This window comes from Aspergillus melleus, assembly GCF_016097325.1.
Source record: "Aspergillus melleus strain CBS 546.65 chromosome Unknown contig2, whole genome shotgun sequence".
NCBI lineage: Eukaryota > Fungi > Ascomycota > Eurotiomycetes > Eurotiales > Aspergillaceae > Aspergillus > Aspergillus melleus.
In genome coordinates, this window is record NW_025763371.1 from 3,837,461 (window position 1) to 3,851,437 (window position 13,977).

Sequence of the window (13,977 nt, forward strand, 5' to 3'; positions counted from 1 at the left end):
ATGATGGATCACCGTCATTGGGGGGCCTGACCCCTGGTATAGAGTAATATCACATCTTTGAAACGCGACCTTCTCATGAAATCGGAAACAGGGGTCCTTTCTCCCGACGATCTATATTTCGTGTTGCTTCGAGGCAATGTGGTCTTTTCCTTTCCTTGAACTCTAGGATGTCGCTGTGTCGAGGGTCCGGGGATCCAGCCACTTGCAGACTCGCGTTCGGGTTCAGAAAAAGGATCCCAGAATCTCGCAGGAACTGGTCAGGGGAGACATTCTTGCATCCTTTCTTGGATACGTTCCTTGAAAGAGACATGACCTGGACATTAGACGCCATTTGTTCACATAGACTTAAGTTATTTAGCGTAGGCTGAGGTGGCTTCTCACCTGCTTTGCTCGCAGAATTCTATATATACCTTGGAGGTATTAGAGTAGGAGATGTGCATCGCTTATGCAAATTCTTCATGGCGTCATGTGCAGTACCTGATTCTCCCTTTCTTCCTTTTTCAGCAAGATACATTCTATCAGCTCGTGAAAATGCGCATCATGGCGACCTGGCACACCCCTGCCTCGTGTCATTTTCCTGCAGATTGACAAATATGTTGGCTAATCTCCACCCTTGCGCCCCAAATTCCTTATTCCGGTATATCGACAACATAATCGATTGCCTATCGAGTACATCGACCGAATGCCAAGGAAGCATGTGAAGTTGCGGGATTCCTCACAGCGCTATATTGAGCTAGCAAAGGGATCTTTCCGTATATTGTAGAGAACAGACTTCCTGCTAGCCGTTGCGGTGGGCCACTATCCTACCGGAATTCCCCGACTAAAGGGACAGCTTCTTTGCATAAAATGACTCTCCTTCTGATCTTCGCTTCTGAACGTTGCCTCGCCCCGCAGACTTCATCTTCGTCCTTTCTGCTGCGACATCTCCATCAATACAGATAGACTGTCTCGCCATGTTTGGGAAACGAGACGAAAAGACTCTCGAGGCGGGAATCTCTACCGATACGAGTGCATCTGAAGAGACATCTTTACAGCAGCATGTTTACCCTCATGGATGGAGGCTCGTCGTTACCACGCTTGGGTATTTTACTCCTTCTTCTTTGCTACTGTAGCCAGTTACTCCTAGCTAATGCTATACCCTGCAAATCTAGTCTTTTCATTAGCCTTTACTTGGTAAATCTCGAAGTCACGATTGTCAGCACCTCCCTGGTCACGATAACAGATGATCTGGGGGGGTTCAACAAGACCAGCTGGATTGTCACTGCGTATCTGACCACCTACACTGGTAGGAAACTGCCCCGTTTACTTGCTGCTCATCGTCCGCTTACGCAATGTAGGCTTCATTCCGTTCTGGACCAGAATCAGCGACTTGATCGGGAGAAAGAGAACGATCAACGCGGCGTTATTTCTGTTTCTCGTCTTCTCAATGGCATGTGGGTTGGCTGATACCATTAACCAACTGTGCGTCTGTCCTCTCCCCGAGAAGTTTCTTTTGGATATACTGATCATCTGCCAACAGAATCATCTTCAGAGCCCTTCAAGGATTTGGGGGCGCAGGGGTCTACCCGCTCAGTATCCTGTGCACTTACGAAGTTGGCCCTAGAGAGAAGATACCGATCTTTGGAGGTCTCATGTCTGTCGCGGTGGCACTGGCCTCTCTGACGGGGCCTATAATCGGAGGAGTCCTCGCCGACCATTCGGCGTGGCGATGGGTCTTTTATCTCAAGTGGGTTCTACACAGCATACACAACGCCTTGTTTACTGATATTTTTGATCTTAGTCTGCCTCCTGCCGCATTGGCAATCCTGATCATTGCCATCGCGATGCCAACCAATTTTGGGACAACGTCTCCAGGACCCCTTCGCCAACTCACACCCAATATGACCTTTTTCCGACGTATCGACGCCCTCGGTGTCTTTCTGCTCCTCGCCGCATCTTTTCTTCTCGTCACCGTTCTCAACGAAACCTTTATAGCCTTCGAATGGAACTCCGCAATAGCGATCACCCTCCTCGCCCTCTCCGGCGCCTCATGGATTATATTCTTCATCTGGGAATGGTTCATCATCGACAGATGGATCGGCTACTATCCCATCTTCCCAAAACGCTTTCTCTACAATAGAGCCTGGATCGGAATGTTGATGTAAGTCCATCACATCCCCTCCCTTCCTCCCCATCCCATCCCGGCATCAACATCTCTAACCCCAATAAAAAATAAAATCCAGAACAACCTTCGTCAGCGCCTGCCCGTGGAACGTCGTGATTGTCTTCCTCTCACAACGCTTCATCGTCCTCTCTCAACTCTCCCCCATCCAGGCCGGCATCCATTTAATCCCCTACTCCGCCGTCTCGACCGTCGCCACCGCCGTCGCCAACATCGCCTGCCTGAAAGGCCGCATCCCATTCATCTACATCGTCCTGCTCGGCTCTATCCTCCACACCATCGGCATGGCCCTCCTCTCCACCATCCCTGCGTCGGGATCCTTCCCTGTCGCGGGGTACGGGTACGAAGCTATCGCAGGCGCCGGTGTAGGCATCACAATCGGGAACTTGCTTCTCGCTGTGCCGTATGTCGTGGAAGCTATTGATCTCTGTATGTTCTTTTTCCTTCTTTCACCCCCAATTCCACTATACCATATTATCTCACCCTTAGCGAAGCTAACTCAAAGCCAGCCACCGCAACAGGCGCCCTCAACCAATGCCGTTTCCTCGGCGGCGCAGTAGGTCTCTCCATCGCCTCGAACATCCTCAACGGACGTCTCAAGAACCGCTTGTCTGGCGTCCTTCCTCCCGAGAAACTCGACTTGCTACTTCACAGCGCGAGCTCAATTGCGTATCTCCCCGAGAAGATCCGCGCGTTTGTCCTGGACGTGTTTGCGGGAAGTTATCGGCTTCAGATGCAGGTTATGATCGGGTTTGCGGGGGTGCAGGTGTTGGCTTGTTTGTTGATGTTTAGGAGGGGTGGGAAGGGGCAGTTTGTTGCGAGTGCGAGCGGTACTTAGATAGTTTTACCTAGCTTTGGGTTAGGTGGTTGGTGTAGATTGTGGGTGTGGAAAAGCTTTCCTTGGGTTTTGCTGTTGCTTTTCTTGCTGGATATAGGTATGTCTTGAATGATATTCTTTTTGAGATTGATTTCTATTCGGAAATACATGTCTCGAATAATCTAGTATTGTTCTTCTAATCCTAAGCAGCGACTATAAGAACGATTTCTCTACTCGTACCAATCTTGCACTGAAGAAGAAAACAAGTTAGTTTGTCCGACTCAATCTCATAACCCACTGAAAGATAAATAATAAACGCCTGTGCAGAGTACAAAAGACCATAGTGAAAATCAAACGTATGTACACCCATAATCCAACAAATGCGAATATCAAAGCTTGAAGACAAGAGCAATTAATTCAATTCAAATCAAGTCACAGCAGAATGCCCTGCACGGTTTCCTCCACATCGTGCAGCATATTCCACTTCCCTTGACTGGAGTCCACTCGAATGACATCTCCCTCGGACATATCCGGCTCCTCCAGCAGATTAAGCTGCGATTCGACCATCGCCGAAGCCATGTAGTTGCCTTCGCCTTCGGAGCGGGCAACCAGTCTGTCTTCCAACTTCTCCTTGTTCTGGATATCCAGGAGCACGAAGGTAACTCCAACCGGGAAGTCAAATAACTCGGAGAGTCGGCGGAGATGATCACGGTAGACGGTGCGAAGAGCGGAGCAAGTAACTACTAGTCCAGGGAGGTCACGATGCTGTTGCAATCGATCCTTCACGGCTCCTCGGATGTGTGTCAGCCACTCCCATCGATCCTCGTCGGCCAAGGGGACCTTGTTGCCCATCTTCTTTCGCGCAACGGGGGAGTGCATGTCATCACCTTCTATGACGGGGAGATTGAGTCTCTCGGTTAAAGCGTGCGCTGCGGTACTCTTGCCACAGCCACATGGGCCGATCAGGAATATGATCTCGCGAGCCTTGAGTGCTGCATTCGATAGGCTACTTGCGGGTTGATTCCAGCATTCGAGCTGTAAGTACCGAACAAATCGACTGACGAGGTCCAGGTTGAGCCCACCGCCCTGACGAAGAGCGGGCGCGGCAGACCGTGCCAGATTGGTGTCGTACAACAACGGAGGCTTCGAGCGATCGGTTCCGTACTTGCTTGAGAAGAAGGGGAGCAGCTTGATGGGCGGGTTCGCAGCCGGATCCTGGTTAGAATTCAGGAGTCGACGCAACCATTCTTGTCGTTCTACCACTTCGAACTCTAGGCCTGCTTGTTTGAGGAGCGGAAGGAGGTCGTACGTCCAGTGATTCAGTATAGGGTTTGTCACGTTGAACACATCACCTGCATCTTGTGTGAGGGTCAAGTCAATCACACTGCTCGCGATCGTATCTACTGGTGTCCACGAGAGAATGTCGTCCAGCCGGGGCAGCGCGCCGATTGTTTTCGCAGTCTGCATGATCATAGGAATCGCCTCCGAATCATTCCAGATGCCATGGACCGTATCGCCAATGATCTGGCCCACGCGCAGCACGCGCGCAGACATGCCCCGTTCCCGGGCCGCGTAGTTCACAATATGCTCCGTCACCAGTTTGGACTGCGCATAACCCATACCCTGAGCGTAGCTCAGAGAGTCGGGCAATGCTTCGGGCACCCAGCCCCCAGGGCTCCGTGCGACGGTGCTCACGGATGAGCAAAACGAAAAGCGGGCCGGCTCTGGGGCTTGGACGTTCAGGCAGAAATCGAGCAGATTGCGGGTGCCGGCGATGCAGCTCTGCTCGAAACTCTCCAGCGACCAGGTAAAATTGACGGACCAGGCACAGTGAATTACGGCGGTGGTACAATCAATAAGCTCATGGTACGTCGTAGTATCCAGTCCCAGCTTGCTGTCGGACAGTTCGGATGGTAGAGCAACAATCTTCCGGTGAAGGTCAGGCATCAGATCTGCAAGAACAGCACGGTCGCGTAGAGATTGGAGGACTCGACGATGGGCAGCGTGTCTGGTCTTCGCTCGAACTAAACAATAGATGCGACGAACGTTGTCGGATCGAGCCAGCTGGACGACAACGTGCGCGCCGAGGGAACCGGTGGCGCCGGTCACAACGACATGCTCGCCGTCGTAACCACGGGGAACCGATACGTGCGCTGGGATAGACTCGGTGTACTTCTCGATCAACTGGCTCATTCGAACCTCCACGGGAACTTCTTCCTTGGTGTCGCCCATAACCAAGCGGGTCAGCTCGTCAGCCATCGCCTGCAACGACGGGTTCTCGAAAACGAAATTCTGTGAAATTTTCTGTCCCTTCAAGTCAAGAATCTGGAGTATAACGCTTCGTAGGCGGATGGATTGCAGACTGTCGACTCCGAGACCGAAGATATCGGTGGTATTTCCCAGGCTGGAAGGCTCGATGGACGGCGCAATCTGCAGCAGTTGCTCTCGCAGAAAACCAAGCAGCTCATCTCCCTCTAGAATCTGATCCCCATGCGCATCCTCAGCGTCATAGATTTGGTCGATCTGCTCTTGGTAGTCTCGATAGAACGCCGATCGAATGACTGTGCCTTTGTCCGTCTTGCGGTATTCGGCGTCTGCAGGGAGGACGCGGATCATGTCGCGGGAAATGTAGGCATACGCCGGCGACTCCACATTGCATTGCTCTATCGCCGGGAATGCCGCATCAATCAGCTCCTCGTCCGTTGTACAGTTGCTATTCTCTGCATGGACCAAGAACAGCCCTAGGCGCGGCTTGTTGGCCCCGAAGGCGATCGCCTCGGCCACGTTAGGGTTATTCCGGGCCACACCTTCGATGACCAGCGGGTTGGCCTTTTCGCCGTTTTCAAGCACCAATGTGTCGTCGAGCCGCGCATAGTAGCGCCATGCGTTCTCCTTGGACGGGTGTTTTTCGAACAGATCCTTCGTTGCATACGAGCCGTCAGGCCGATTGCTCGCAACCTTGGACGGCCAGCCTTCCAAGACAGAGAGCTCGTAGATGCCCGGCATCTGCTCCTCCCAGCGGAGATAAGGCAACAGTGAGGGTCCGGGACGTACGTAGTCCCAGTCCAGGTCCGAGCGGTCGCGGAAGGAGGTCATCAGCTGGCCGGTCTCGGTGGTGCCGTAGTGCGACACCAGGCGCACGCCGTTCTGCACCAGCTTGTCTCCGATGGGCTTGGGGCAGGAGGATCCACCAAACATGACCAGATCCAGACGCGCCATCATCTTCAGTCCCTCCTCTGTCTCTGAGAGAAGCTTGAGCGCGTACGGAACAGCATACAGGACCTCTATCTCGGGGTGTTCGTGCAGCGTGGTGAGCAAGCAAGGTGCCGTCAGGGGCAGATTTGCGTTGTACATGTAGATCAGCTTCTGGGAGTGCACGGCTCGGAACAGACAGCTGATGCCGTGGGCATGAAAGAGCGGCAATGTGATGAAGCCACGCAATCCGAAATTGTTGGCGTAATTGCGGAGGGCGCCAGAATGCGTCTGGTAGATGGGCTTGGGATGACCCGTCGATCCACTCGAATGAATCACCCAGCAGACATGCTTCGCCTCTGTTTGACAGTCTAGCTGCGCGGGCGGTAAATCCACAGTCACCGGCAAGTCGTAGTCGTCGCGATCTAACACAGACAGCTGATTGACACCGGTCCGCTTGGCGACATTCTCGCCCATTTCCCGGAAACTGGAATGCGTAACTAAGAACGTCGTTTTGGTGTTTTCTACCAAGCTCACGTAGGCGTCCTCGGCGATCCTCGTCGACAGGAGCAGAACCGTATGACCCAGCCGCGAGACAGCCAGCAGAGTAATCAAGTACTCAAAGTCCGACGGGCCCAGCAAACCCACCACCTGCACTGCATCCTGCGATGACCGTCGCTGAGGAATCACCTTCGAATAATGAACAGCAGCCGCCTCGACAAATGTATGTAACTGCTTTCAATCAGCGCCCAGCTCCACCATCATCACTTCGCATTATCCTCTAAAGGAACCGCCTACCTGACGAGGCGTATAATACGCATACTCCGTCCCAGCAGACGGATAAGCCACGATCGGTTCATCCGCCTTCTCCCCAGCTGCTCTCGCACGCAGCAAGCCATCAATCGTGTAAACCACCTGCTCTGCACTCTCACACGAACCCTGCTGAACAGAAAGAACTTTCGACGCCGTCAACAGCGCCGGAACCGGCGACGGCGTCATCGACTGTATCTGCACCGAAGCCATATTGACAGTGTTGTTGATGAAGTCCATCTAGAACCAACTCGGCGGTCGAGGTCGTTGCATGTCATTCTTATGTGTGTTCGTTCATTTCCCGATCTGCTAGGCTATAGCCGGGCTCCCCTGATCCGGTGATTCCGCCCATTTCCCCGCCATCGTCCTTGGGCCTTGTGCTCGTGACGCCATGGTGGATTTGCAAGTTTGTCTGGAGGCGGGCGGATTCCGTGCTGGAGGGAAAATGCGGAGACGTGGGGATTTCCGCTGGATGGAGGCGGATATTGAGACTATACCACATCAGGAAGGGTGGGTCACGGGAAATTGTCCGGCTTCCCTCGGAATTTTTCTGCGCGGAAGCTGGAAAGTGGCACGAAGAATGAGGCATGATAATACGTTTGCGCATTGGTTTTGTCCAATGTGGACAGGGAGAGGTGCTTTGGGAAAGTAACACCGGGCCTTCGTCGAATTAACTCCCAGGAAACCTGAGGACCAGAACAATTTGCTTCTACGTTAAGAGGCTAAAAGATATATAGTTCGACGATTACTTGACTAGCAAGTAGAAACACATCTGCCACATTACCAACCAAGGGTAAAAAGAGTTGATGCTTCATGCTAAAAATGCTATTCAAGACCCCTCCTGAGATAAAACGCCAGTTCTATATACATCGACCCAACCAGCCGTAGAAGACCCCAGTCACCTCGAGCACTGAGCAGGGTAAACTATCATTCATGGAAAAATAGATAGATAAGTAGAAATTCGCCAATCAACCCATAACCACGGTCGCCATGCATACAGGAGATCATCAGTTGAAAATGAAGATGCAATATGACAGAGATAAGACATGGTTCATGTTCTGCGATGCTGTGCATGCATAAAAAAACGAACAAAATAAATATATCAATCAATAGAAATTCACAAGTATATGCAATGAGTATGGTATCAGGCGCCTGGCATAACGATTGAACAGAAGGAAAAAGAAAGATCGACAGGTGTGAGAAGGATGGGTAATTTAGTCAGAGGTGGCTATAGGATAAGAGGCAGGAGAGGTGGTGTTAAGCTCGCACGCGTCGAGCGTCAAAGTACTTCAGGTTCACGGCGGTGTCATTGGCCCCTACAATCGGGGCGGCATCCTCGAGCAATTCCCAGGGTCGAACAGGATAGGGCCCCATGGTTCGGCCCCGGTACTGCAGGCGGAGTTGGCTGGCAACGCAGTTGACTCCGTCCGGGACGCCGGTGGGCATCCCTGTAGGGGCCGGCGTGGGTGGTTGCGGCGCGGACGGTCCGCCGGCCAGGGATCCGGATGGGGTCGGTGTGGGCGTCGACCCGCCGCCAGCAGGCGAGGGAAGGGAAGCAGGTTGCGTGACATTCAATGTGGTAGCATCGCTCATGGGGCCGAGGAGATAGATGAACCGTAAGTCGTTCTGATATTGGATGAACGGAGGGCATTTTTCCTTGAGGAATCGGGCACACTGTTGTCGAGACTCGTCGGGGAAGGCGTCGATGAGAGACGCAGCGACATCTAGTGCGTGGGTTTGGAGCAGAATCCCGGGACACGGTCGAAACCCTTCGGATGGGACGCGGTGAGGGAAATAGTCTGCGGATGGGAGTAGACGCAGCACGTTGTCCGGCAGGCGCGCGAGGGAGACGCAGAAGATTGAGATCAATAACCGAGTCTGCTCTTGAGCGCCGTGGGGCTTGGGCGCTAAGGAAGATCCGCTACTGAATGCCGCGCGGTGCATAACAATCATCCTAAGCAGGGATGAAAACCAGAATGCCAGAGCTCTTTCGAAGGTCAGGCGGGCTTGAACCAAGTGCGCTGCGGCGGCGCCACGGCTGTTGATGGTGAAGCTGTTGAAGTTGGTTTGCACGGTGACAAGTCTGTGGAGAAGCGCATCCATTTTGTCCACGATCACAGGGACTACTGACGGGACACCGGTCTCGGGGATGCTATACGCCAGCTTCTCGACAATCCCAAGATATAGCTTGGCAGTCTCCATGGAACTGGTCTTGTCCTTAGAAGCATCCTGATCCGGGGAATCCTCGAACATGGGAACGGAAAGGAACTCCTTCTCGGCCCGTTCGCGGATCTGACGAACTGCATCCTGACTCATTAAACCCACAAGCCCAACCCAGTTGCTGCCTTTGGAACGCGATTCTTTCACTGCAGCATTAAACATCACGTCAACAATGCCATTCTTGGCGGCTTCTCCGGACTCGGCGTTGAACAACATCTGGAGTTTCAGCTGACAGAACGGAAGCGAGAAGTCATCGGTCATGAGGATGATCCGTTCAGCCTCGGGGATGTCTAGAGAGCTACGGGGGGAGTCCGATCCTAGAAGATGATCGGTGGCCTTTTGTAGCACTGCGGTCGACATGGTTTGTTGCCCAAGGAACTTTTGCAGACAGTATTGCACCACGACTGGTGGGTCCTGAGTAAGCATGACCTGGAGCAAGCTAATGGCGCATTTCTCGAGATGCTCACGTCTGGGATCAGGCCCGGTTTCTTGGCTCCGCCTCTCGATCAAAGCAACGGCGTCACGGATCACCTCGAGAGTCTCCTGCGGGTGCTTGAGGAGGAATTCCTGCTGCGCAAGATAGAAACGATAGGTGACCAGATCAAAGCACCGGCCCTGTTCAGGCTGGGGAGGAACGAGGAGGTCGAGAAGGTCCACGCGCAAATCCGGCAAGTTCGGAACCACCGAAGTCACTCTCTCGGACTGCATGAGTCTTTTGACTAGGAGCAAAAACGCGTGAATAGTGACACACCCTACCCCTATGAGAGGGGGTAAGATGCGAGACGTGATGCCGGGGGCGGAGGATTTGAACAGTCCGCATATCCAGCGAACTAGCATGGAGTCGAAATGTTTCGGGTGGAAAGGCCGCAGGTATGCCAAGTACCTGCAGGTCTCATTGGCAGACATCTTCGCCTCCCCAGTGCTACAGGTCAAGGTCTTGGTGAGAGAGTTGAAGACTGTGTCCATGGTGGACTCGTCCATGCCGCTGCCCGATGACAGGATTTGATCTAGCTTCCCTTGGAAAGACCGATCGCATTCGCTGAAGCTGGGCGGGATACTATCGGACAGCGGAGACGGGGCTGCCAATGCCGACTTGTTTTCAATACGCGTCAGATCTTGACGGAGAAGGGCAACGGTGTTGAACTCGTTGGGCAGTCGGAGGCCAAGCTCGATGAGTGAGAATACCAAGTCCAGACTCGGGGTGCCTAGTCTCTTAATACGAGCATACGATTCAACAAGTCCCCGGAAGAGATCAGTTGTGGCACCAATAACACAGAAAGAGTCAAAGTGATAATTGATGGTGTCAGCAACAGATGCCAGAACAATATTGTCATCGCAGTTTGTAGCTTGCTTGAGAACATCGGCAAGTATAGACAGATCCCCAAAACTCTCCAAGATGTGCCGGACGCTGTAGAACTCCAGAGGGGTGAGGGCAGAGACACTGGACCCAGAGAGGAAGGAATAGCTACTGGATTTTCTGCCATCGGTAAGTGATTGTCTTCGGGTAGTAAAAGTAGCAGGCTTACCTATGCGAGTCACGGTAATGCACAGAGATGCCCCGCCGGATCCACTGGCCGATTTCAGACTTGACGGCCCACGTCAAGTCCGGTAGCTGGTGTTCACTGGGCATCACGCTGCTCATCTCGTTCCCGAAGATTTTCGGCAGCCGCTGAGCCACGGATGCTTTGAGCTCCTCGATGGTAGACTCCTCCTCCGCGGCCGAAATGCCCGCACGGTAGAGAAGCGTGTTCCGAAGGTTCCGCACATGTTCCGGGAGTCGAGCCGTGGGCAGCTGCTTCAAGAGGCAGAGATCGTTCGAGATGGGCTGTCATTTTATGTTAGTCAGCATCGCAGAAGCAACAGTACAGCTCGGTATGGTTTACCTTTCCTGCGTCGGGATGGGCATCGCTCGTGACGCCCCTAGCCATCAACCACTGTAGATACCTACCGACGGAAAATGTCTGAGACCGCACAAGCTCCGAAATGATATGATATATATTCTCCATGTTCAGGGTTGAGGTCGCTTTGGTTCCCGCGAGAAACGAAAGAATGTACGAGTCGATGTCAACTCCAGACATTTTCCACTTCCGCAAAAGTCGAACGCCAGTATATACACGGCAAAGGCCGTAACGAAACGGGGTAGCAGTCCATTCCAGAAGCTTGCTAATGAGAACGGATTTGTCTTCGATAGTCTTGAGACATTCGCTCGAGGTCGACGAGATCTCGTGAGTGGAACGGACAGAGTCGAAGAGGTGAATCACACGTTGTTGTGGTGAACGTTGTGCCGTTTCCTGCTGACACTTGGGAGCCTGCACCCTTGTATTCCGCTCTGCGAGATTTTGAAAGACTGTTCTATGCACGTTGTCTTTCAGATTTAAACATGACGAGATGAGATCTTTGTACTTCTCCCATGATTTCGGGAGTATGACGGAGGATGTATGTTCAAGCACAAGCCGGCGAATATAGAGAGACAAGCGGTCGACCAGCGGCCGGAGAGGTACGACTTGCTCCGGTTTGGATATCTATCGCAATGTCAATGCGTTGGGATACTAGGAGAAAGCAAAGATACCATCAGTCAAATGCACTTACACGTTGGAGCTTCGCAAGCAACACTTCCGCGAGTCGCCGGCCCCGCTTCCGGTATCGCATGATGTTGTCCCAGTAAACACCAAGCATCAAGAGCCAAACGGGGACGGTGTTGGATGAAGATGTTTCCAGAGAAGTGAGGAACCATCCAAGATACTGGTCGTGGTCTAGTAACCGCTCGAAGAATAAACGGGCAGTGAGACTGACTCTGTAGCAGGAATAGTAGGGTTAGAAGAGTCATCTACGGCCCTACAGAACAAGGGACACATACGCATAGGTTATCTTCATCTTCCAATCGGAGGAACCGCAGACACTAATGACACCTTCCAGGAATTGCTGGACAGTTGCAGTCCAGTCGCGAACCCACTTGGCCTCCAGCCCTACAGCTAGGGCCCCACTGGTGCCCTTTCTTTTGAACGCGCGGATTTCGTTGGCTCCGACACATTTGGCTAACCAGACGGCGCGGCTCACCGGGATCCATTTGCTCAGGCACTGATCTAGTAGCGCTTTGCCCCGGATACCGTGCGGGATCGTTCGGCTCAGTTTGCGTAGTGGAACTGACGGGTTGGCTAGGTCGCGAAGCCAGGCTTCTCGTTTGTTGTCCGTCAGAGTCACGCGAGGAGGCGGTTTGAACGTCGACGGCGCGTTGACCATGTTGTGATTCTGCCTCTTCTCAAGAGCGGCTGAGAAGACCGAGGAGAGCATCTGAAGACCAGAGCGGTGCTTTAGCTGCGCATAAAGGGACGGGCGCGCCGTGTTTGATTCGTTCTGAGAAACCTGGGTGCGGTCGTAATGGCCCTGTTTGGCAGTCTGTTCATTCAGAACATCTTCCGGATGGTTTCCAGACCACGGCGAGAAGTCCGCAACCTCTGCTCTTTGTCAGCCACGTTCTCCCGGTCCGGGTCCAAAGGAAGAGCTGCCAAATCACTTACTGTCGCCTCTAATGGCCGGCGCCACGGTCGGAACCTCGATATGATAGGGGGTGGTCTGGACCGCCTTCGAAGGCGAACTATCCCGAGACTTGGCCGCATTGCTCCCTGGTTGTTGCGGAGGAGCGTACTTCCAGGGAAGGACGGGCAACGGGGGCGGAGATGTCTTTCCCCCGGGTGCGACATCAGCCGCATCCCCCTCCTTTGTCTCTCCGCCACCAGTATTAGCACCACCGGGTGTCTCGGAGATCAGGGCCTGGAAAGACCAGGCGGGTCGACCGCGCCAGGCCAGCGCCGGCGGCTTGGAGGTGGCGGTTCCCGGCGTACTTCTGGGTTCTCCGGTGCTCCCCGATGCCGGACTGCCATCTCGTGCGGACGAGGCAGCGGGCAAATCCAGGCGCAGCCTCTTCGCTGGTGGTTCTCGATCCCGCGCATCCCCGCCCGTGCTTGTCAGATCAATCACTGCCGGCTGTCGGGGTTGCGACGGAGGGACGGACATGGGCAACTTCTCGGGCTGAGGGTCAGACGGCTGACCCAAAGCCTGAGGGGCCTCCACCCGTCCCGGACCGCTATTGAGAGGGCGCATAGGATTTGCCCACGGTTGGACGCCGGCAGAAGGATGAGGGATCATCTCAGCTTCATGATGTGCGCAAGCAACGAGAGTCGGGTCATGGGAGTCGGTTGCAGGTCGGACGGGATCGGACGGAGGGTCGGGAACACTCAAGGGGGACACTCGGATCGACAGTTTCACGCAGGGAAAGAAAGAAATATACGATTTCACATCCCAGAGATCACCAAAGATGGAAGTCGGGGGAAAGGGAGGCGACTCAGCGAACGATGTGGAGATAAGGCGGTTAGGATGCCGGTTAAATAAAGGGTGATCGGGTTGATCTTGTTTGGGAGGGCGATCCGGCAACACGCGCGCACGCACCAACGGAAAGGAGGGAGCAAGATTTGAGAGGGAAGAACTAAAACCTAGGAGAGGGAGAGGAAAGGAAAGGAAAGAAGAGAAAAGGGGAGGATAGATTGAGAGGAATCGACAGGTCAGAGAGTAAAGTAACTACGGGAGCAACTGGCCGTACCATTCTTTCAGTACCTGACGGATGCTGACCGTACCGCCGCCCCTTTTTCGCCGCCTTTTCGGCTGCCGGCATCATTCTGGTACGGTCGTATTACCGGCTGCTCCTTACGTGGATGAGTCAGCCGGGTGTTCTCTAGGAACTCCGTCTGTACTCCCTACGCTGCACTCGGTGTAGGTCCCT

The 13,977-nt window shown here is 53.6% G+C and overlaps 3 protein-coding genes across 3 annotated transcripts; 1 reads left to right on the forward strand and 2 right to left on the reverse strand.

Annotated features, from left to right (window-relative positions):
• Positions 1 to 953: 953 nt before the first annotated feature.
• LDX57_004131 (uncharacterized protein) lies at positions 954 to 2,999 on the forward strand (the record flags this gene model as incomplete). Its single annotated transcript, XM_046085788.1, has 7 exons — positions 954 to 1,081; positions 1,152 to 1,285; positions 1,338 to 1,461; positions 1,520 to 1,726; positions 1,781 to 2,140; positions 2,223 to 2,590; positions 2,671 to 2,999. The coding sequence occupies 7 exons, from the start codon at positions 954 to 956 to the stop codon at positions 2,997 to 2,999; spliced, it is 1,650 nt and encodes a 549-aa protein (XP_045941751.1).
• Positions 3,000 to 3,410: 411 nt separating this feature from the next.
• Positions 3,411 to 7,193, reverse strand: LDX57_004132 (uncharacterized protein; the record flags this gene model as incomplete). Its single annotated transcript, XM_046085789.1, has 2 exons — positions 3,411 to 6,902; positions 6,969 to 7,193. The coding sequence occupies 2 exons, from the start codon at positions 7,191 to 7,193 to the stop codon at positions 3,411 to 3,413; spliced, it is 3,717 nt and encodes a 1,238-aa protein (XP_045941752.1).
• Positions 7,194 to 8,237: 1,044 nt separating this feature from the next.
• Positions 8,238 to 13,346, reverse strand: SRB8 (RNA polymerase II mediator complex subunit; the record flags this gene model as incomplete). The annotated part of the gene is made up of 6 exons (XM_046085790.1): positions 8,238 to 10,677; positions 10,727 to 11,025; positions 11,084 to 11,722; positions 11,790 to 11,994; positions 12,058 to 12,655; positions 12,719 to 13,346. 6 exons carry the CDS (start codon positions 13,344 to 13,346, stop codon positions 8,238 to 8,240), a joined length of 4,809 nt encoding a protein of 1,602 aa, XP_045941753.1.
• Positions 13,347 to 13,977: the final 631 nt, after the last annotated feature.